Source organism: Berghia stephanieae, chromosome 4, assembly GCF_034508935.2.
Source record: "Berghia stephanieae isolate SIO BIC M18660-M18661 chromosome 4, UCSD_Bste_1.3, whole genome shotgun sequence".
Classification (NCBI taxonomy): domain Eukaryota; kingdom Metazoa; phylum Mollusca; class Gastropoda; order Nudibranchia; family Aeolidiidae; genus Berghia; species Berghia stephanieae.
In genome coordinates, this window is record NC_088363.1 from 73,361,417 (window position 1) to 73,386,234 (window position 24,818).

Consider the following 24,818-nt stretch of genomic DNA (forward strand, 5'->3'; position numbering starts at 1 on the left):
CGATTCAATAATTATAAAATATTATAACAGAAGTTGGTTTATTTCTCCCTTTTCATGTTAAGTTCATGTTACGCCATGTTTCGCCTTGTTATCTTTCAATGCGAGTACCCAGCGTGCGAGTAGCTAATCTACTACAAGTGATTGCTGACGCACAGTAATAACTGAATCAAACAGTTATCCCAATTTTTGTTAAGTCAAAAAATAGGAACAATTGCTTGCTAGAAAAGATTGCTGTCTTTAGCAAAGTGCTTTCTGTCCAATCTCAAGAACCAAAGGTAAGTACAGTCTAACCTGTGCAAGTCGGAACCAAATGGGCACGGGGGAAAAGATAATGTGTTGTAGAAAGGTTTTCGTCTTACACAAATCTTCTTCTTGAAGGTCGTGCACAGCGCATGATTAACGTCATTAACGTGTGTGATTTGCAAAATAATTGAATCCATCATTAGGGACAAATTAGTCAAATACTTAATGGAACAAAAGTTGCTGTCTGAGTATCAACGCGGTTATATATCAAAACACTCATGTACCACTAATTTGTTAGCTTCTCTAGACTCTTGGACTAGGTTTTTGGACAGTGGTATCCCTGTTGATGCTGTGTGCTTTGATTTCGCCAAAGCATTTGACAGTGTTCCACATAAACGCCTCATTAAGAAACTTGGATCATATGGCATCAGTTCATGTTTGCTGGCTTAGATCTCAGATTTCCTGATTGGGAGAAGACAACGTGTTAGGGTGAACGGCAGTTTTTCGGACTGGGCACCAGTATCGAGTGGTGTTCCGCAGGGAAGCTGCCTTGGTCCAGTTTTGTTTGTAATCTTTATTAACTATCTTCCAGACGTTGTGGACTCTCTGTGCCAAATGTATGCAGATGACACTAAGGTGTTCTCTAGAGTAGACAAGGAAGAGTTCATAATTCAGCTCCAAAGTGGTCTTGACAGCTTGGTACAGTGGGCTGATACATGGCAGCTTAGGTTTAATGCAGACAAGTGCCATGTCTTGCTCTTGGGATATAGAAACCCACACCATCAGTACATAATGAGAAAACGTGACTCGAGCATGACTGTCATACTTCATCCTACTGAACAGGAAAAAGATTTATGTGTGTTAGTTGATCAGCAACTGAAGTTCTCTAAGCATATAGAAACCCAAGTACATAAAGCAAACAGGATCGTTGGCTTCATTAGGAGGTCGTTCACTCATCTTGATAAAGATAACATGAGACAATTGTTCACTGCACTTGTACGTCCCCACTTGGAATTTGGCAATGTAGTATGGGCACCACGACTGCAGAAAGACAAAGAGCTCATATAAAGTGTTCTAAGACGCGCAACTAGGGTTATTCCTGGATTCAAAGATCTACAATACACAGAAAGACTGAAAAAGATACGAATACTGAGCATGCAGTCAGTAAAGGAGAGATAGAGGAGACCTTATCGAAGTGTTCAAATACACGCATGAGCCTTCCCAATCTTGATTCCACAAGCACCACCAGAGGACACAGATTCAAACTCTCCAAGGAAAGGTGTTTTCTAAACCTTAGGCAGAACTTCTTCTCAATTCGGGTAGTCGACAAATGGAACCGCTTGCCTGCAACAGTTGTCGACGCCCCTTCATTGCAGGCATTCAAGTGCAGTCTCGACGCTCATTGTGAAACAGAAAAATACTGTTTGTAGAGTTTAATTCAGACACCTCCTCCCACTATGTGGCATGCCCAGTTTTGATAGACGTGAATTAAATACGTTCACGAATGCACAAGAGCAGATAAAAGGATGTAAAAGCCTACATAAATCTGGACTTATATCATATCATATTATGTATCCATGCCAAAGATATCAAATAACCGACTGCATAGATACACCCCACACCCAAGCCAATTTGTTTTAGAGGATGCAAAGCTAATGGTAGACATATGGGTGCGTTTTATTTCTTGATAGTGCAAGCTAAAATTATTTTTAGTGTTTGTTGTTTGTCATTGGATTGATTTTTTGTGTGTGTGTGTGTTTGTATGTTGTTGTTGTTGTTGCTGTTGTTGTTGTTGTTGTTGTTGTTGTTGTTGTTGTTGTTGTTGTTGTTGTTGTTGTTGTTGATATTACACTTTATCAGAAGTGTGAAATTTTGTTGAAAGTAGAGTCTTTCTCCTGCTAAATTGGAAAACTCCGTCATATTGAGAAAAATACGAACAAAGCCTTTACTGTGGCGATCAATGGGAGCTGAAGGAAAATTTTCAGTCTAACGCAGGGAGACGGAATTTTAGTTTTCGTTTTCACGTTAGACTGGTTCTTTTATACAGAGAATCAAACTAGACGAATTTACGCTGGGAGCGACGTGTACATATATGCAGGTCTGACATCCGTTGTAATGGACAATACTTTGCGTCATTTTTAAAGACTTCCATAAGAATGAGCCCATAAGGGATTAGGTTATCAGTGCAAATAAGGGCACGTCGGTTGGGAGTCTTTCATCTTTGACAGATTCCGTCTTATTTTTAAAAATTGGCAGTTGAGCTATTAGGCTTCCGTACAAGCCTGTTACGGACTAGGTACTCTTTTACCAGACCATAGTGAGAAAAATTTGATTAAATAACTTTTTTTCGGGGACTCAACTTTGCTCCACCCACAGTGGGGATCAAACGGTTGAACTACGTGTTACAAACTGAGTGCCTTACTACTGGACTGCATAAGTAGGCTCTTATTCAAACTTTATGAATGGTGAAATAAAGAGGGTGACGGTCTTCATTGACAAGACATACTACTCTTATTACTGGTTAAGAAAATAAGATGCCATCAATTTCTTTAAAACCAGAGGACTAAAATACAAACATTGCGTTCTCAATCTTATGGAGTCTGGGGGGAAAAAAAGACACGAAAAGTACTTCAGGAGGAGGAAGGTGAAGAGAAAGAGAATGATGAAGAGGAGACGAAGAAGAAAGAGGAAGAAAAGAGGAAGGAGGAAGAGGGGGAAAATGAAAATAAATATCACAATAGATATTTTAAACCTCTTCCCGAAATCTGCATATCGCGTATAACGCACTTATTGTTTTAAATGAAGAATTTTCTTTTTAAAATAGATGAATGCAAATTTTTAAATATATTTTTTCAGTATCTGAAATGTTATTAATTGGTGGCATTATCAACATTCTCTTGTAGGTTGTTCCACCACGATAGGGAAATGACTATTGTTTTTCATATCAGGGATAGTTAAAGGTTCTAGTATGTACTAGGTTTTATTTTTTTCTTAGGGTTAGTTAAAGGAATACTATGGTTGTTTCCCTTAGCAAGAGGAGGTTACAGAAGACCTCCCAAAAAGGTCTTAAGTCAAAAAGAAAAAAAAATCTTTTAGAAGAAGAGGCGAACTGTGGGAAGAGAAGATAAAATTGGAGAAGGAGAGGAGAATCAGAGAGTAACTATTGAAATGCATTTTTTTTTTTTTTCAGAATTGCAATCTTGACCAGGGCTTTTGGTATCTCGCTGGGTGACCCCTTGTTGTCGAAGCTGTAAGCATTCATGTCATATTATATCTATCTGAGACTTAGGCCGTTTTTCTCCAAACGTTTAATGATATTTATTAAAACTAGGCAATCTAACCAATTTTACTGACATCAGACACTTAAACCCAGAGGACCAGCTACACATATGTGATATATACCCTTGTGAATGACTCTTTATACACTTCTTGAGAATAGTATGTTCTTTTACTCTCCATCAAAGAAGATTTCTCAGCCAAAACAAAAGTCGCTTCAAACGTCAAAATGTCTGGGGTCTATGAGGTAACAACAAAGTACTCAAGGAATTTTTTTTCTCCATTGAAGGGTTTATTTATATTATCAGTGCCCAATAGTATTTTTCAAACATCCTTTAGGGATCAATCTCTCAATATAAAATAGCTCCGTGCTTTTCAACCTGTTGTAGTGTTGTATTTGTACACCATCGCCGTCGTAGGTTGTCTGCTGATACTGATTCAATCAAATCAAGCCACTCGTTCTCGTACACCCCAGGAAAGGGTACCACATATGATGTTCTGGGGATTTATAACATACCGGCATAAAACAATATTGTCACTCAAAAAAAAAAACAACTTCATTTGTAATACACCATGAGACTTCACTACATTGATCTAACTGAATTCCAAATGACATTACTTGAAGTTGGAGTTGGACGATGTCGATTTGCTAAACTAACAGAATCAGCTGCTAACAATCTAACAATAACAAACACTAACCAATACGACGGTTGTCACTGCCTGTGTAACTTTTACAGATATACGTCTCAGCAATTCCCTCCAATTATTATATAATGATGGCTTAGAATTGTCTCTAATTAATAACATTATTGGTAGTATTTTCACTGTGAATCTTTTGCCAGGCGTTTATCTATTCAATTTGTAAATATATATCTAGTATCTAGCATTTTAAAATCTCCAAAAACAGACCAGGATAGATTTGTGAAAGTTTAAAATTTCCTAACATTACCATTGTTTTGGTTCATCACCGCCATTTTGTTGTTGAAGTATTGAAAGGTAGTGCAAAGTAGTACTATCTAGTTTAAAAATTTTTTAAAAGTAGTGTTAGCTCGAGGTGGGAGGATTTTTTTTCCTTTTAGGGTTAGTTATAGGTCTTAGTAAATGTCCTAAGGTGATTGTTTTTCCCATTAGGGCTAGTTAAAGGTACTAGTACTAGGTTTTATTTTTTCTTAGGGTTAGTTAAAGGAATATTAGGGTTGTTTCCCTTAGCAAGAGGAGGTTACAGTTACAGAAGACCTCAGAAAAAGGTCTTAAGTCGAAAAGGAAAAAAAATTTTTAGAAGAAGAGGCGAACTGTGGGAAGAGAAGATAAAATTGGAGGAGAAGGAGAGGAGTATCAGAGAGCAACTATTGAAATGCATTTTTTTTTTTTTCAGAATAGAGCAAAACATTTAATTCCTTTTAAAATTGAATTAGGTTTTCATACTTTGTGTGAGTTTTAAAAAAAAATCTTTAATCTTGATTTATTTTTTTTTTCAGAGTACAGCATCAGATGGGAGACGAAAGTGGGACAGAGACGAGTATGAAAGATTAGCACAGGAGAGGCTTAAAGAATTGCAAGACAGCAGCGATAGTGATGATGATGTTAAAATTCCTGTTAAGCGTGAGCTTCTCAAGCCTCGTGATTACAAGGTTAATTTTTATTCATACAGTGGTCTCCGTTTATAAGCACTCTGGCTATGAGCTTACTCAGGTGCCAAACATAATTTTCACTATTTAATTTTACCCCTTTATAAGCACGCTCACAGAAAAGGGCTCTGCTTATAAGCACGCTCAAACAGGGTTAATAGAAACCACCAAAATGATCTACAAGTGACGTATGATTCACACCTAACTATTTCATCATCTCGAGCACGGAAATCTCGAACCAAGTCAGGACCAGGCCCATGTTTTCGAGCTTTCTATGTTGAGTATTTTCCAAATGATATGAGGGAGGTAAATGTGGGTGGTCTTGATAAAAGTCACATTATAATGATTACTCCCCTTATTGTGAACTCGGTCAATTCAATTTCAGACCTGCCAACCAGTACGATTTCGTGTATTTTAGTACGATTTTTGGACCCAAATACGCGGATACGATTCCAAAGGATTAAGTACGATTTTTTTAAAAGTATGTGATGTGAATGATGTTGATGATACATTTGATGCATTGATATACACACATGTCGTACACCAACAGTTGACCATGTTTCTGAATGAATGATGCATCACATTTAGTACTATAGTTATCATTTCAGTTGGTTATATGATGCCGGTTTTCACCTATATTTTTCTCATACATTTTTTAGGATTTGCATAGATTTATCCATATTAAGCTTATTCTATACTTTAAATAGTCTCAGATCACATTTAAGTTTTTGCCACTTATTAAATAGAAAATTCGAAATGAAAATTTAATTGAACTAACATCTTTGACTATGAAGCCTTCAACTAAAAACTGTATTGCTAATAAGCTTAAACATAAATGGATTATCTCCCTTTATAATAACTAAAATTTTAATTTATAAAATTTAAAAAAATGATATCTTTTTTTTCTTAATTATTTTGTACTAGTCTTGAATTACAAAGTGGGCAGCTTTAGGAACAGTATTTGGTTTAAAATGAATTCTCTAGAACCATTTTAAAAGTATTTAACTTGTCTTTGCATATTACATACTTGCGAATTTCCCATCATTTGACCAAGTAATAGTACTAATAGTAGTGATAGTACTAATAGTAGTAGTAGTGGTAGTAGTAGTAGTAGTAGTAGTAGTAGTAGTAGTAGTAGTAGTAGTAGTAGTAGTAGTGAATGCTCAAATGCTCAAAAAAAAAGAAATAGAAATAAAGAGAGAGAGAGAGAGAGAGAGAGAGAGAGAGAGAGAGAGAGGAGAGGAGAGAGAGAGAGAGAGAGAGAGAGGGAGAGAGAGAGAAGAGAGAGAGAGAGAGAGAGAGAGAGAGAGAGAGGAGAGAGAGAGAGAGAGAGAGAGAGAGAGAGAGAGAGAGAGAGGGCGAGAGAGAGAGAAAGAGAGAGAGAGAGAGAGAGAGAGAGAGAGAGAGAGAGAGAGCATTGGATAACATATATGGAAAATATCTTGCTATACTGTTGCAAATGTCATCTATTGAATTGAAGACCACTCTCCCAGATATTTTATCTTAAAACTTACTCATAACTGATGAACTGGGCTAGTAGATATCTCCATCACAACTTTATTTGGTACATCAGTATCTCTTACCATCACCATCATGGTATCCCCACTTCTACCACCACCGCCACCACAGCGTCATCATCATCACCACCAGTACTAGAGCACCATCGCTACAACAACCACCACTTCTTCCACTGACACTAGCATCAATACTACCAACATGTTTGGGGTCTTTTGGTAATTTCTTTGAGTGTTTCGAAAGCAATTTCCTTTAATATTGCAATTTCTGAGCCTTATAATAGTCATTACGTTTTAGTTTCTCGATAAATCGATAATTCGTAATCACTAGAGATTGCTTGAATGATGAAGATCAGAGAGTATTTTGATTTGGGTTTGGTGTTAGCTTTTATATAAATTTTTGTATAGTGCGCACTTTTTTTCCCACATGTGCGGACAAAATACACTTTTTAGGGTTATAGAATACACTTTTCATTCTGGGAAGGTTGGCAGGTCTGCAATTTAGCTGTTGACAGGACCTGGTGGAGATCCCTGGCATCGCTTCAAGTACCAGCTGGCCCAGAGAGGATTGAGTGAGTGAGTTACCACCTAAGGCAATCACTTCCTTGCTAGTCTACCGTCTCAACGGTACTGGTCAGTTTGCTTTGGTACACAAGACAAAATAGAGTGCGAGGTAACGTCGTCTAATACAAAAAGTTGATGGAGTGATGGGTGGTGTGCATAAGACCCTGGTCAAACATGCTTCGTTATTCCCTCTCATTTCATCAAACATGCGCGCTCACACACACACATGCGTAACGTATTAACTGACTCTTAGCACTAAGGGGAGAGTGATGGCATCTCTCCTTTCCCTTCAACACAAACAATTCACGAGAAAAAATATTTCAACGGGCGTGCAAAGGAATGTCCAGTTTTTGGTCGAGATTTCTGTGTTGGCCTCAAAAAGTGTTCAAGATTTTCGTATTGCTAATAAAGGGATTAAAACGGGAATTTGTATCGAGTTTGAGATTTACATGCTCGAGTGTATATGTTTCCCTTTCACAAAACAATTGACACCTTTGTGATGAAATGAACAGTGCACGACGAACATAAAATGTGATAATAATAATAATACGCAGGCTCAGCAGCTTATTGAAACACTACTTGAGGATGGGAGGGGGGAGATGGAGTGAGGGATGTGCGATGACATGTCACTGGCTGAAAGCCGTTAAGGGAAAGGAAAGCTCAGACTGTCACAACATAGTCATAATTAATCATTGATCAGTCATTTTGATGACAACAGTTTGTTTACACAAGTGTTAAATGTCCTTACGATATGAGGTATGAAGACAAAGTTGGCACCTCTGCTGTTTGTCTGTGATTTTCTTGATTTCACTCATGCATCTGTTGACAAGTTTATATTATGCTACATATATGCACTCTAAAATAAACAACCCAACCATCAGACTTTATCTTCAACAGAGTCAGAACTAGATCACAGAAATAGAAGATGACTTAAACAGGCACATCCAATCAAAAGTCAAACAAGCAACAATCTCAAGCTTCTTTATCTCTCGTTCCACACCTAAGGCATAATCCTGTTGCATACTGTGGCAGAAAAGAAAGAGTTTGTTTACCCTAAAAATTAAATTTAAAAAAAGAAATAGAAGTTAAAATTACTCTTTCATGGTCCAATGGCAGTTTCAAACCTGCAAACCAGTGCATGCTATTATGTATATATGTATATATATATGGAAACTCAGAGGAAAAAAGTTATTTTTATCGTGATGTGAGCATTTAACAAAGACTTCAAAAGAAAAGACGAATCTGCATATAAGTAAAAGCACAATCCAGCTATAAACACACTCTGCTTGATTTCTGAGGACCTTGCTTAGGATCGAAGACCACTGTGCTTACTTCATGCATGTCATACTTCTCTGTGTTTTACAAGTAATTATTAGTCATTGTTCAAAAACTAATTCTGAACCTATGATTTTTTAATTTAGTTTCCCAGTCCCTGCTCTTTAAAATTTATCACTCTCAGATTTCTATTGAGATGATGCAATTGCTGTCCTCAAAAAACTTGAAAAATGTGATATCTCTGATAGTTACAGATATAATATATTTTAGTTTACATACTTTCTGTTTTTTCACCATCAAAAAGTGAAAAAATAATGCTATGTTGTATTGTTTAACAAGAAACACAGCTAACATCATAATGGTTGATCCAAGAGATCAGGGAGGCCAATAGGTTTTGAACACAGAAAAACACATTGAAATAGGAAAAAGAAACATTTTTTAAAAATGGGGGGGGGGGGGGGGGGGGGGGGGGGGGTTAAAATGGATTTATCAAAAGTATTTAAAATCATTTTCCATAACTTGTCAAAATAGAATTGTGTCTGTGTGCTGTGTTTCATAACAACTTTCCTGTCGCAATTCTCATGTTCTAGATTTCTTTATTATAATTGAAAATGAGGATTGGAACAGTATATTTTTAAAATTACAAAAACTGCTTACATTCATTAATGCTGTGCTAAAATTTTAAAAATGAAGCAGTGTTCATTATTCCAATGAAAATATAAAGAGGATGAATGTGTCATACTAATTTTGTCTTTAACCTCACAAGACCCATTATGTTGTAACAGTTATTGTGTTTATAGTTACAGGGACTGAACCGTATGGTGTCTTATGACATAGTCAAGCAATGTTGAGCATGTTCATTGGCTAACTGGGTAACAATAATTGCAAAACTAAGGCGAGACACTTTAAACCACATTTCCCCACTTGACTCGGGTTTGAATGAGTACTTGTCCTTGTACAGTGAGAGAGTAAGGAGAATGATGGTACAAAAAAGGACAGTTAATATCAAATTGAAATTTGGTTCCTTGTTGCAAGTGGGGGAATAAATGAAGCATTCTGTAGCACATTATGCATAAATTTGTGCACTTATTTATTTATTTACATTTAATACACCCTTTTTAAGTACTGACAATTAAAAGTTTGTCTTTATGAAAAATTTTCTTTAAATTCAAGGTTTAGATTATTTAAAAATAGTTTCCGTTACTTATTATTACTACACATTGAAAACTTTCAAAAACTTGGCGATATAATCAAAGATTTATTTATAATTTGATAAATTCTGCCCATCATCATGCTGGTGCTAAGTGAGGTGGGTATTAAAGTGGATTTCACTATATATTGCTGTTGCTTGTTAAGGTATATTTGCATCCTTGAAATTGAATGAGTATCAGATATTTATTGCAGAAATTTTGCAAACTCTGTTGCAGGTTGACCTTGACTCCAAGCTTGGTAAATCACAAGTTATTACAAAAACAACTCCAGCATCTCAACAAGGAGGGTGAGGCTGTTAAGATCAAAATTATGCTAATTTTTTTTCTTCTCATATCCAAGTCATATGTCAGAGCCGGCTTTGGAGAATGATCTGTTATCAGAGCATTGTCCTGTGTCAAGGATGCATTTTGGTTGGGTGACTGACTATTTGGTTCGTTTGTTTTATCTGTCTAATGATGCAGCTCAGATGGTTTGGAATCTATTTCCATCCTTTCGATTTGAAAGCGAGTGCGCAAACTGCAATGTTGCTAGTGATTATGTATGCATATATTATTTATTCTGACTCTGTTCTATGTTCTTGGATAAAGCAATTTACACTCATTTCTCCATTAGATTGGGATGTAAATAATTATTTTGTTTAAGACATAAATCCAAATGGAAAAAATCTCAAGTGTTGTAAAACTGTTGTTTTGAGTTGGAAGTAAAGGGTGAGGTGGTTGAATGGTTACTGTAACCTTTAGGACCCAGGTTGGACCCCCCTCTTCAAGCACTTTATTTTTTTTCTTGGGCAAAATTATAAACCCACAGTTTACTCACTTGGACAACATGACTTTTCTATGTTGATCTCAGATGTTTGAATGAATGATTATATATGTCCCTTTATGGGCATCAAATTGCTGTGCAGAAGGGCAGTATTTTTTTTTTTTTTTTGCAATCAATATAATTGAATATATAATTTTTGGTTTAGTGTGGTCCAAAGAGCCTTTTCCAAGGACTAAACTTTACTCACTCTTTCTCACAGTCTCTCACTTTATTCAGGTATAAAATGAATCCAGTAACTGCATTGTCTCTCTTCAAGAAAATGTACAGTAGAATTACTTTAAACCGAAATGTTGGGGACCTTCTAAACCATTTCGGTTTAAAGACATTTTGGTTTAAAGCAAGTTCCCGTTTAGCAATGTTTTTCAAGGGTTGTAACTATTTAAGGAATTTGCTCATTTAATCGTATCATGGGTTTCCCGTTAAATGGAGTTGTTGAATAAATGCTGTCTTTGTAACCATTAAATCTTTTTTTTTTTTTTTGTGTTCTAAAAATATTTTTGGGGGTTTTCGTTTTCAATTCAAAATTGTTGAAAGAGTTGAGTTCAGGATGCCGTGTATTTTACATATCTCTGTCTTGATCAACTTTTTTTTCATCGACTTCACATAGTATTTTGATTTTAAACTCCAACGTGTAAGGACAGTGCTTTCTTTTACTTTTAGACATCTTTTAGTAAAATACAAAGCTAAAATAAGATCGAAAGTTCTTGTACGATAATTGATAAAGAATGTTGCGCAGCTACTCAGAGGTGAAGTGAAATGGAAATGAAAAGGCGTGTCAATGCTAAGCTGTCTACTACACATCTCTCTTTTGTTGAAAAGCCATTAGGTTCAAAGGCCTAATTACATAGAACCCCCCCCCCCCCCCCCTCACACACACATTTAAACAAAGTGGGAATGAAATGGCATGTCAATGGTAAGTTATCTACCACCCCCCTCCTTATTGTCGTGTTGAAAATCCAGTCAGTTCCAAAGCATCAACACATGACTGAGAACATCTCGCTTGCGTGATACTACACCCCAACTCCCCCTCTTTCCTCATTTTTTGCCTGCCAGTCACCCGCTGTCTTCCTTTTCCAATCTGTGCGATTGTGGTGTTGGCAATGCTATCTCTAGATTGCTATGGGTGTTGGCCAAGCCCAAGTGCAGTGATTGAAGTGTTTGCCTACCCCCCACCCCACCCATCACCCTCATCTTATACTTAGGCTCTTTGTTTAATATCGCCGGGCATTATTACGTGTGGCCTCCTTCCCAAATTTTTGAAGAAAAATAGAGAGAGAAAAAGGGAAGGTGCTCTCAAGTTGTTTCGGTTTAAAGAAAGTCCTGCTTAGAAGTATTTTGGTTCATCGTAAGAATTAGTACAAAGATAATGAAGAAACTAGTACAATTTATTAAATTCTTTGCGGTTTAAGGTATTTTTCGGTTTAGCTTCTTTCGGTTTAAAGTAATTTTACTGTATTATCTACTTACAAGTGTAAAATCTCATCCTACGTGTTGAGTACTGCTCTTGGCTTGGGACCCCTTGTAAACATTTTGACATTTAGCGGATATTACACTTCATAAAAGCTCCAGTTTTTATTTTTTTTAATGTTAGAAATGATAAATCATTTAGATTTACACAACTAAAAGTTATAGGGTCAGGTGTTCCACACAGATGGTCCGAATCGAGAAACAAGATCTTGCTCCTGCCTTCTGTTTATTAGAAAGGGCATTTAATTTAGTAGGATCATGGACTGAATAAAAGATGTGAGGTGCTGAAAATGTTTTAAGTCAATGCTATTTGTCATGCATCGTACCCTCCATGATGGGTGGGAGGTCACTTGCTATGTCTTCTATCCCCCCATATATTTGTTTTCTGAGTTGCTCTTTGTCTTGGCCTGGCCTTTGCCAGAATCTTTGGCTGAGAGTTTGGGAGATGATATTTCTTTTCCTAGAAAATCATCTCTTTGTTATGTAATGATATTTTTATTTTTTGTTTTAAACATATGTTGTAAATATTGTAAACATTTGAGTGTTTTTCGCTCAGTGGGACCTGTGCTGATATTTGGATGAGACTTTTAGGTGATCTCAAACTAAGTATATTGATGGTATGTTCTTGGAATCTACATTTGTTCCCTATTCAAACCATTTCCCCGTTGCCTTACCATTTCTGGTGTGCTTTATTTTCTTCTTACTGATACTGGACCTAAATGTGCAAGTGCCGCAGAGCCCTTAAATTCAAACAAACAATAGATGCATTGTATAGAAACAGTTAATGTTTTGGCTTTTGTGTGTGTCGTTTTTTTTATTTACTGTTTCAAATATTAAGAAAAACCAAACTTTTTTATTCCAGTTACTATTGTAATGTGTGCGATTGTGTTGTCAAAGACTCCATTAACTTCCTTGACCACATCAATGGCAAAAAACGTGAGTTTTTATTGTACAAAATTGTTGTTTAGGATTTGTATATTGTTATCCTGATCATTACTATTATTATCATCTTCATCATTTTTGTGTGTTTTTATTATGATTTACTTGAATAAATCAGATGAATTAATTAAATCCTAGTTTCATATTTTCGTCTTGTGTATTCATTTTCAGCATCTATTTACTCTTGGGTAATATCACTTTGAGGTGGTGGATCACTCAGGGAATCAAATTCCTGATTCATGATATTATACCTATACTGTGAAAACAATTATTGTTAATTGAGATCGAGATATATTAAGAGGATCTAGGTTCAAGTCTTTGACATTTCATTGTCCTTTTGAGCAATATTTGAAAGGGAACAAAACTAAAACAAACATTTCCTTTTGTCCTTTGCAGATCAAAGAAATCTTGGAATGTCTATGAAAATTGAACGATCATCATTAGACCAAGTAAAAGCCAGATTTGAGATGAACAAGAAAAAGAAAGAGGATAAGAAGAAAGAATATGATTTTGAAGAACGTGTGAAGGAACTTCAAGAAGAGGTTAATTTAAAAAAAATCTTAATTCCAGAAAAGATTTTATTAAAGAATAAACTCTTTTTGTTGCAAAATGATGTTCTCAAAAATAGTAGAACTATCTTCCTTGAAAGTTGTGATAAAATTTTGGAAACGTTATTTGAATACAGTGCAATATGGATGCATGCCATAGCTCGAACAATACAGAGTACAAGTGAAAGTAATATAATTTATAATCAGGGATGTTAATGTTACTTCATGAATTCCACCCTCCCCCCCCCCCCCCCCCCCCCACCAAAAAAAAAAAGGAGAAAAAAATCAAGGCGTTATAACTGTTTTGTCTATCTAAGTTTGTTCTATCTGGATTGCTATGTACCTACATAAAATGATTTTATTTTTTTTTGGTATTGTTTTTATCTTTAACGAAATTGGGGCTTGATCCACTGACTGACAGTGACAGATGGGAGGAATGTGACACTTAGTCACTCACCTTTGAAACAAAATAAAAGTCATGAATTGGAATAATTGTACTGAAAGCCATAAACTTGTCTTAGTTAATGTTGACAGACTGGGAGTATTATGGGATGAAGGAAAGGAATTGTGCTTTTGATTAAGTTAGGACTTAAAAGTTTTAGAGGTATGTGCAATCAAAATAAGAATTAGAAAAAAATACAGTTAATGTGACTTTAGTTTTTTAACAGAGGAGATCTTTGAATTGCTAATGAAGAGCGTTCAGAAATAATTTAAAAGAACTGCAGTTAAATGAATGGAAAATTAATGGAGATTGAATGCAAGGCTGAAAAATTTTTAAATGGAGAAGAGAAAAGCTTGGAACCAGAATCGACAAGACTGACATGAAGAAACTCAGACCAAGAGAAACCTAGGATTATGAAAAAAAACCGCCTTTGTAGATGAATAAAGTGGATACTTTATATTTGTTGCCATATGTACTCACAGACATACCTTTTTTTTTCTCTTAATGACTATGAATGTGAAATTTTCCAGCTTCTAATTTATTTTTCTTTAATTGTTTCTATTTCTTCCATTTTCAGGAAGAAAAGCAAAAAGCATACAAAAAGGAAAAAAGGAAAGATCGCAAACGCAAGGCAGACACCTCAACTTTTGATGAAGATGCAGATCCTGATATGTCAGCTCTTATGGGGTTTTCTGGGTTTGGTAGTTCAAAGAAATAAATATGTAAATAAATGCTTCAACTGTTTGTTTGGCTATTTCATTATGTATAAAAGTTGCTAAACTAAAATCACAAGGGCATGCAGCAGTCCTCTTAAAATCCACACATCATGAAATCATTCATCAACGTAAATCAGGCCTGTAACTGGTTGGTGAAAACAAATTGTCAGAACTTTTTGAACACCCGAAAATAGACCAACAGGACAAAAATATGGATTAATTAATAAACACAAAACAGATATGACATGTCAATTGACTAATCAACAAATCATGTCACTTACTTATAATACAGAAGAGGAGGAGGAGGTGGTGAAGGAGGAAAAAGAAAAATTTAAACAATCACAGTTGTGAGGAAAGAAAACTTCCGTTGAGAGCAGTCAATCACCTTTCGAAGAAAAATATTTATTTTGCATTATTTTTTCAAACTGAAACAAAGAAAGTACAGGGAGGACAATAACCAGTTGGAATAATGTGTGCGTGTCGGTAGCAAAATAGAAATGGCTCTGTCCGACACACTCTGTGCATGTTAGTTGATTACTGACTATGCACCATTTTTGATCCAATGAGAATGTTTGCTTCATGACCAATTAAATTTTGTAGGTACTTGATATAATATAATAATAATATTAATAAAAATTCTAATAATAATAATACTAATAATAATAATGGCAATTAGTTTACAGACGTGGCATGTCTAAAAATGTATAAAAATAAAGTTAAGAATGTATGGCTTTATTTATATATATATATATATATATATATATATATATATATATATATATATATATATATATATATATATATATATATATAAATTTTACAAAGTGAAATATGTTGTCCCCATGACCCCCAGTTTGAATTTATATGTAAATGCATAAAAATGTATAAATAAAGAATTAAGAATTATTAGCAACACTTTATATATTAATTTTATAAATTTATAGGCCTCTAGTCCGAGCTTGTGTGTGTATATTTAAAAAATAAATAGTATTTAATTTAAATCACAGGTGCACATTAAAAATTTGAAGACTATGTGGTAAAAATGAATTAAGGTGACCTGATGTCTTTGGAGAACTTAATTTATTTGTGAAAGGGGTGATCGCCATCCTTCATAACTTTCTCCAGTTTACTAAGACTAAATCTCTTGAACAGTTTTTCCACATTTGAAATTCGGTGAGTGTAACTCCTGGCTTCATTAATATCCGATCAATTTTCTTTATGTTAAAAATACTGGCATTTCCCCACCCAGAGATGTTGACGGAGACATGTTCCATAGGTTACCTTGATAAAGATAACATGAGACAATTGTTCACTGCACTTGTACGTCCCCACTTGGAATTTGGCAATGTAGCATGGGCACCACGACTGCAGGAAGACAAAGACCTCATATAAAGTGTTCTAAGACGCGCAACTAGGGTTATTCCTGGATTCAAAGATCTAGAATACACAGAAAGACTGAAAAAGATATGAATATCGAGCATGCAGTATTATACTGCATGCTCGGTATTCGTATCTTTTTCAGTCTTTCTGTATAGGAGAGAGAGAGAGGAGACCTTATCGAAGTGTTCAAAAACATGCGTAATCTATAATCTGTAAACATGAGCCTTCTCAATCTTGATTCCACCAGCACCACCAGAGGACATAGATTCAAACTCTCAAAGGAAAGGTGTTCTCTAAACCTTAGGCAGAACTTCTTCTCAGTTCGGGTAGTCGACAAATGGAACCGCTTGCCTGCAAGTTGTAGAGCCCCTTCATTGTAGGCATTCAAGTGCCGTCTCGACGCTCATTGTGAAACAGAAAAATACTGTTGTAGAGTTTAATTCAGACACCTCCTTCCACTATGTGGCATACCCAGTTTTAAGAGACATGAATTAAATACGAAAAATAAAAGGATGTAAAAGCCTACATAAATCTGGACGTTTATCATATCATATCATTAGCCTAACTGGCACTTCTCATTGCACAAGCTGGTCATTCAACTAGTAAAAAGGACATGCGTCATTTATATTTGCTGATCATATACATGAATATGAAAACAAATCACAATGTCCACTCCTACTTCTTCAACTTTTGAAGAAAAAAACGCTGACTACTATATAATACTTTGAGTGACACATGTGCAACCCACAGTCCTACCTAATCTCACTTTTTGTCTTGCCTCGCCTACAGAAGGGCCTCAGGATTCCCCATAACAGCTTGACCATGATCATCAAGAACCAGACGAATATCGAGTTCAAGCATAGAGAAAAAAAGCAGTGACTGCAGACGAATGCCGATGTTGATGCAGTTGTACCAACATAGTTAAAGCAGAGTCGAGCATCAATGCAACGATAGTGGCTTATCCTTATAAGCTAGGGGAAAATAATTGTAGACAAGCTCGGAGCAACAAGTTTTCAAGCAGGCAATGGCTGGCATTATTATAATTATAGTAATATAATACAACCAGAGTATCTTCATCAGAGGAATCTGCAATGGTGAAAGACAGTGTTATTCAGTCAATGCGGCGTCTTATGGAGAAAGTAGTCAAAGCCTGTGACACATTGCTTGCAGACATATGTCATGTGCTGTCTGTGTAGGGTCGGCTTTAATAAAAAAAAATCCTGGAACAGTTCCAAAAGTGCTTTTTTCTTCAGATTTCTAATTCCAAAGATTTCAGAATGGAATTAGTAATTATCACCAGCACCTTTACCAGATCATTATCATCACTACAGTCATCTTCAAATCACACACCATGGTAACAGGGTCAATATGACGATCTTCACCTTCATCTCTTGTCATAGAAATAAATAAATGTGAATATTTATATATATGGCGTTTTCATGGATTTACTATGCTCCATGCTCTTCAAAATTATTCATTTATTCACAAGCAGGACATATGGAACCATATTTCCATTTCATACAGTATACCAGTCACCTTGAGCATCACTTTGTGCTAACACTCTTACGAAATTTGTAACTGCCTATAGCCAGGCACTTATTTACACCTGTGTTTAGTGAGGTAATGTGTGTTTAGCACCTTGTCCGAGGACCAATATCGGACCAGAAATTTCCTGCCACTGCCACCCATCCAACCACTGACCATGCTTAACATTGCTTGACTTTTGTGACAAGATGAGACACCGTACTGCTGAGCCTTACATCATCACTTTAGACAATATCGCTCCTTGGATAAATAAAGGAAATTCAATCTCAGAATAAATAGGAAACATTTTTTTTGTAAATTAAGTAAAATATACAGAGATGGGAGTCTTTGAATCAAGAAAGCTTTATTGATGATAATGATAACTGAAATTAGATAACAAACATGAATATACTATAAATCAACTCTACAAATTGAAGCCATTTCACAGTACATGACATGGATACTGGGTTGTATCATATTTCATGTGCACCTAAGGATGCTTAAGTAGGGAAACTGCCATACTAGTTAAAATGAAGCACCTCGGCGCCATACCATTAGATCCATAGAGCTGAAATTTATCCCAGCCTCTTGCATCAAAAAGAAAGTGATAATTGCTTAGTACCCTTTAAACAGGATGTTGGTCTATCAAAAAGCACACTCTTCCAGATCCAACATACTCAGCTGCCCAATCAATGCTCGGTGGGTAGAGGAAATGTGATGAAAATGCCTTTACTGCGCTTGCAACACATTTAGGTCATATCAGCGCCAGTAAAAAGGAAGAAAATAGGATAGTAAAATGTTATAGAATTACAAATAAAGCACCCAAGAATAAGCAAGACAAAAAGGAAATTGGTTCAAATAGGGAACAGATGTAGATTCCAAGAGCACACTATCAGTGTGCTAAGTTTTGTTTGTCTTGTCTGTTTTTAAGGGTTTTACGGCGCTTGCAACACATTAAGGTCATATCAGCGCCAGTAAAAAGGAAGAAAATGGGATAGTAAAAATTTCTAGAATTACAATTAAAGCATCCAAGAATAAGGCAGACAAAGGGGAATTGGTTTAAATAGGGAACAGATGTAGATTCCAAGAGCACACTATCAGTGTGCTTAGTTTGAGATCACCTAAAAGTCTCATCCAGACACAAGCTAAGAGGGAAACACTCAAATGTTTACAAATATATAATATAATAACAAAACATAATACTGTGCATAACAGAGAGATGATTTACAAGGAAAAAAATATCATCTCCCAAAACTATAACTATAACTATACATTTGACTGTTTCCCTCCCAGTCAAGGACTCTGGCCAGGGTCAGTCAGGACAAAACCAAGTAATCTCATTCCAAGACAAAGACAGAAAGCATGTTGGAAAACAGACACAGGGGGATAGAAGACACAGTATGTACCTCCCAGCCCACTATGGGAGGTCAGGAACCCCACCAAGTGTACTAAGTTTGAATCACTAAATGTCTCATCCTGATTCAACCACAGGTCCCTGCCAAGAGGAACACACTCAATTGTTTACAAATCATATGTAAAGTAAAAAAATACAGTGCATAACAGAGAGATGATTTACAAGGAAAAGAAATATCATCTCCCAAAACTAACACGTTTGATTGTTTCCCCGCCCAACCTGGGTATCTGGCCATGGCCAGGACAAAACCAAGTAATCTCATTCCAAGGCAAAGACAGAAAGCAAGTTGGAAAACAGAGATATAGGAGGATAGAAGACACAATATGTACTTCCCTACCCACTGTGGGAGGTCAGGAACCCACCCAGATGCCTATCTTACTTAAGGGCATACTGATCAGTTGCCTAATCTGCACACTTAAATCAGATTAAGTTTCGAGTTCAAGACTGTATTGCTAAATCACTGCTTTTCTGTCTTACTATTTATTATGTTTACAAACAATAACTTCATTTCCATGATACCCCAAATGAAATCATATTATCAAGGTCACTTGAACTATATTAATAATCGTTTGTTGAAAGCAGCAGAGTGTAATAGTAATATATATAATATAATCATCCTCATTCACACAGCCTTATGGTATTAATATCAATATAAAAAGGTCCCTTTCACAGGTAAGATGCTTTGTGCATAAAGACTAGGTTTATTGGGTCTTTTGTATGACTAGCAATTTAATTGTTCGCCAATTAAACAAATTTAACAAAACAACAACAAAAAATGATGATAATGAATGGCAATATTCTGAATAAAACTTGGAAGATTGCACTGAAAATCAAATTGAAAATGGTAAGTATTAGGCCAATTTATATTCTAAACCAAATTTCTGACACGACACAGAGTACATCACACTAAATAACACGTTTATGCCATAAATTTCTGAGTCAGTCTATTTGGTCAGCAGTTGTGCAAGATAACGCCATTCTTGAGCAATCACTGTTTTAAGTGGTAGAGGTTTTCAATGGTAAAATTCTAATTTAATATACTGATTCGAACAGACCATTGAATACATGGTGAGAATGAATAATAATATTTATATATATATATTTTTTTTAAAGGCAGTGTACATTTACATCCTTTGTCCAGTCGGAATATTCGAAAATCCGAACTTGATTTTGCTTTTTGTTTGTTTGTTTGTTTGTTGCTTTAGGTCTCTTCCAACACAATTGAGGTTATATGAGAGACCGCTGAAACAAAAAAACAAGCAATCTAACAAAAATAGTACAAATGTAAATCAAAATCATAACCTAAAGATATCATAAGCTAAATTATAAATAACCAAGAACAAACAGGCAGAAGATTTACAGAAAAAACAATATCCCCTGTCAAAAATACAATCACAAACCAAAGAAGCAGGATAGGCTAGTAAAGAGAAGAAGAAACGACATTTTGCCATACCATAACAAAGGGCATTTCACTTCATTGCACAAAGTTTTACTCAACACATGTTCAACATCGTTAGGCTGGCGTTTTAATTAATTTTTTTTTTTTTTTTTCTTAACTAAGTTTCAAAAGTTCCCATAGTAAATACAAGAATCAAAGGGACATAATTTTCTGAGAAGTTTGAGAAGCATAGGTCATAAAAGCTCCAGGAAAAGTAAGACAGGTTTTGGTGAAAGACGGAACAGAAGCAGATGAAAGGAGAAAGTAACTATACTCTCATATCTAAGACAAAAATCTCTGCCTCATTTGGATTTTTGCCGAAAATTAGAATTTGTAATACAATTAACAATCTCTAATACAGATAATATTCAACATATACAATACAACATCTGAGTCATAATTTACATCAACATATTAACTGATACATTACCGAGAGATGATCACGAGTAAAAAAAAAATACTTATAAAAAATGCACAATAACAGTGGCCATACTGCAATAACATGATGTGATCCCTAGCCCAGGGTTTATTTGTTTGTCCTTGTTTTTAAGGGTTTTATGGCGCATTAAGGACATATTAGCGCCAGTAAAAAGAAGAAAATGGAAGTCAAAATATTCTAGATTTACAATCATATCATCCAAGAAAAAGTAAGAAAAGGAGGAATTGGTTCAAATTTGGGGAACATATGATAGATTCCAAGTTCCAAGAGCATACCAATCCCATCAATGCACTTAGTTTGAGATTACCTTAAAGTAAGTCTCATCCAGACACCAGCACAGGATCCTGCTAAGAGGAACACATAGAATACATAACTAGCAATACATAGCAGAGATATGAATTGCTTGTTTTTAAGGGTTTTACGGCACTTGCAACACATTTAAGTCATATCAGCGCCAGTAAAAAGGAAGAAAATTGGATAGTAAAAACATCCTAGATGTACAATTAAAAGGGCTTGAGGAAAAAGACAAAGGGGAATGGTTCAAATAGGGAACATATGTAGATTCCAAGAGCACACTATCAGTGTACTTAGTTTGAGATCACATAAAAATCTCACCCTGACACCAGTACAAGAACCCACTAAGAGGAATACACTCAAATGTTTACAAATAATATGTTAAAAATAAAAAATAACTACATACAAAACTAAAACTATACATTTGACTACTTCCATCCCTATCAAGGACTCCAGTCAGGGATCGGACAAACTAAGTAATCCCATTCCAAGACAAAGACCGAAAGCAACTCGGAAAACAGATATTATAAGGTGATAGAAGACACAGCGTGACCGCCTGCCCACCATGGGAGGTCAAAGGATCCTGCCCAGAGCTCATGGTTTTCTACTGCCCTTTGTGTACTTAAGTACTCAGTGTAACTAGAAAGTAAGTTTAGTAAGTCAACCAGATATTTTTGTCTCATAATGCACTACCAAGAGATGGTCACTGTCAATGTCGGTAAACAAGAAACAAAAAATAAAATTTAAAAAAGAAATCCAGACAATACAACTTAATTTCAGTATAGACAGTTTCAGAGTGTATAATGTTGCCACAGGGTATGAACTCTGTAGTTATACGAAATAAAATGTATAGTAAAATAAGGGAGTAAAAATTACTCTTATAAATAGCAAGGTCTGTTTTAATTCGCCATCCCCACACCTAAGTAAAAAAAATGATGCTTCAGTAGGTACAATCTAAATATTCTCGTTGCTTCCACAATCAATAGCATTATGACGACCAATACATTTTTTTACACTACAGCAGAACATAGGATATGGCATGGGACCTAACATAAAGGGAATCAGTGAATGAATTAAATATCCATTCTCATTCTCATTTAGTCAAGAAAATACGTATCAATTTAATTCTTTACTGTCATGAATATATGTATGCCATTTGATGGATTTCACTCAATAATAATATAATGTACAGATTTTTTTTTTTTACAATCAATATCAAAACTTTTTACAATCTTATGGCAGGCCATAAGCATGCTACGTAAATTACGTTGGAAGGAGAAAGAACTATCATAATGTCCCAAACCAGAGAAGAAAAATGAGGAAAATATGTAAGTAAAAATCTTTGTAACTTTTTTCATAATTTAAATGTTGCATTCATTAATAGCAGACAAATGAAATTATTGAGTTAGTTTATTATGTTGACAATTTGTTAGTAGAAAAGTTTAAGCTTTTACAAAATTAATCTAATTTATATAAATATATATATATATATATATATATATATATATATATATATATATATATATATATATATATATATATATATATATATATTTTAAAAAAAAAAAAAAAAAAAAAAAAAAAAATATATATATATATATATATATATATATATATATATATATTTATACATATATATTGGCACTTATTCAAAAATAACAATTCATTTGATGATTCTGTTTTTAAAACGGTTGGATAATCTAATAGGGTTCTTTTTCTGCCTGTCAAATGGACCCCCACTTCCACCATGGTCTTGACACACATTTTCCTTGTCCTGCTGACTCTCTATTCCACGGACGATTACTTCAGAACTAGATATTTTAGTTAAGGAGCTCGATTTAGATCCTTGTTTTTCCATTTTCGGTGGGCGTTTGCCTTCAGCTCTAGCATTCTTTCCACCTCCTTCTCCAAAACCAACATGGTCTATACCCTCAGCAGTATTACGTGGTTTTAAAACCCGACGAGATATTCTACTCAAAAAATTGGTGAGTGCAGACTTCCGTTCCACTTTTTTCCCGGGCTCAACAAAAACGTCTGCCAAATTGTCATCTGGTGGCAATTTCACTGTTGGTCCTTGAACCAAATCGATGGCCTCATTTTGACGATTCACATAACGATGTACCCCTCTGCCTTCTAGGTTCAGTGTGGCAAGAGTTATAGAACTTTCTGGTTTCGCAATTGGTGCTTGCCCTAGTTTAAGCTGATCGTAATACCTGAAGGTAAGAAAATAAAGATTTATTTAGAGAAATTTAACAGCAAAATCTAATACAAAAGTAATAAAAGCTCTCATATTTTATATACTTTAACATTATATTTAATATCAACACAAATATTATGAATTGTGTCTGTTTTTAAGTATTTTACGGCGCTTGCAACACATTTAGGTCATTTCAGGACAAGTAAATAGGAAGAAATGGGATAGTGGAAAAGGTTATAGATTTACAATTGAAAGCACACAAGAAAAAGTAAGACAAAAGGTAAGGGTTCAAATGGGGAAAAGATGTAGATTTCAAGAGCACTCTAAGTGTACTTAGTTTGAGATCACATAAATGTCTTATCTAGACACAAGAAAAGGTCCCCACTTAGAGGAATATACTCAAATGTTTAAAAACCATTATATATTTAAAACAAAAAAATGCAACAGTACATAACAGAGAGATGATTTACAAGAAAAAAAAATATCATCTCCAAAAACCATAACTATACATTTGACTGCTTCCCTCCCAGTCAAGGACTTTGGCAACAGCTAGGACAAAATTAAGTAATCCCATACCAAGACAAAGACAGAAAGAAACTCGGAAAACATAAGGGTGTGACCTCCTGCCCACGATGGGAGATCAAAGACCCCACCAAGAATATTATGAACGAACCAGTCATGAAGCTGAGGGCCTTTTGATATAATTTCATCAATTTTGTGTAGCAAAGATGGTACTCTCTCTTTAAAGAATTTAAAAAGTCACTTTCAATTAAAAAGCAAAAAATACAGAAAAAAAAAAAGAAATGTCGTGTTGAAAGAAAATCGCATACTGAGTGATGCTGATGATTTTTTTTGGTGTGATTATCAAATACCTAGTCCCAATGATATTTTTTCACATCTTTCAAATTGGAAATATAATTCTCTTTTCGCCATGTGCTTCACCCTGACATAAAACAGATCTTAGGAATCATATAAAATGTGGTAAGGCATCTGCTTTATTTTGTCGTTTGCAAATACCAGTATCAGCTTAATTTAGAATCAGAAAAATGATTAAAAACAATAGATAGTTTTAGATATGTTCGAAGTTAGTATTGATAAGAAAGATATATAATATGTGCAGTTGCTTGAGAATAGGTGCATATAGGAATATTTTCTTGTCCTCAACTATTCACATTTATAAATTAATCAAAATTAAATAACATTTCGCTTTATTAGGACCACAACGACAAACATTTATATACATTTTATGCTAGTGATCAAAAATGGAGAAAATCAGTAATCAAAATTAAATAACATTTCGCTTTATTAGGACCACAACGACAAACATTTATATACATTTTATGCTAGTGATCAAAAATGGAGAAAATCAGGTTAAATATTAGGCTTATATGAAACATTCCGTCAGCTACCAGTTACAATTTTTTTTTTTTATAAATGGAGACATGTGAAAGTCCACCAATTAGCAATGGAAGCAAACAGTGATTAA

At 35.0% G+C, this 24,818-nt stretch overlaps 2 protein-coding genes across 5 annotated transcripts in view; one reads left to right on the forward strand and one right to left on the reverse strand.

The window, feature by feature from the left end:
* Nucleotides 1–3,694: 3,694 nt before the first annotated feature.
* Nucleotides 3,695–14,669, forward strand: LOC144971201 (zinc finger matrin-type protein 2-like). Its single transcript, XM_078911700.1, has 6 exons — nt 3,695–3,766; nt 4,998–5,150; nt 9,928–9,998; nt 12,864–12,937; nt 13,337–13,482; nt 14,508–14,669. Exons 1-6 carry the CDS (start codon nt 3,749–3,751, stop codon nt 14,646–14,648), a joined length of 603 nt encoding a protein of 200 aa, XP_078767826.1. The 5' UTR covers nt 3,695–3,748; the 3' UTR covers nt 14,649–14,669.
* Nucleotides 14,670–22,780: 8,111 nt separating this feature from the next.
* Nucleotides 22,781–24,818, reverse strand: part of LOC144971208 (inverted formin-2-like) — a 41,334-nt gene continuing 39,296 nt past the window's right edge. For all 4 annotated transcript variants that reach the window (XM_078911708.1, XM_078911710.1, XM_078911709.1 and 1 more), the window contains one exon: nt 22,781–23,348. In XM_078911708.1, the coding sequence (XP_078767834.1) occupies nt 22,799–23,348 (550 nt within the window). In that variant the 3' untranslated portion in view covers nt 22,781–22,798. The remainder of the gene's footprint in view (nt 23,349–24,818) is intronic.

What these genes read in the sequence shown, in the direction of transcription:
- LOC144971201 (XM_078911700.1), top strand. An exon ending in CCAGCATCTCAACAAGGAGG is followed by an intron (nt 9,999 to 12,863) that starts GTGAGGCTGTTA and finishes TTTTTATTCCAG; the next exon opens with TTACTATTGTAATGTGTGCG. An exon ending in TGAAGGAACTTCAAGAAGAG is followed by an intron (nt 13,483 to 14,507) that starts GTTAATTTAAAA and finishes TTCCATTTTCAG; the next exon opens with GAAGAAAAGCAAAAAGCATA.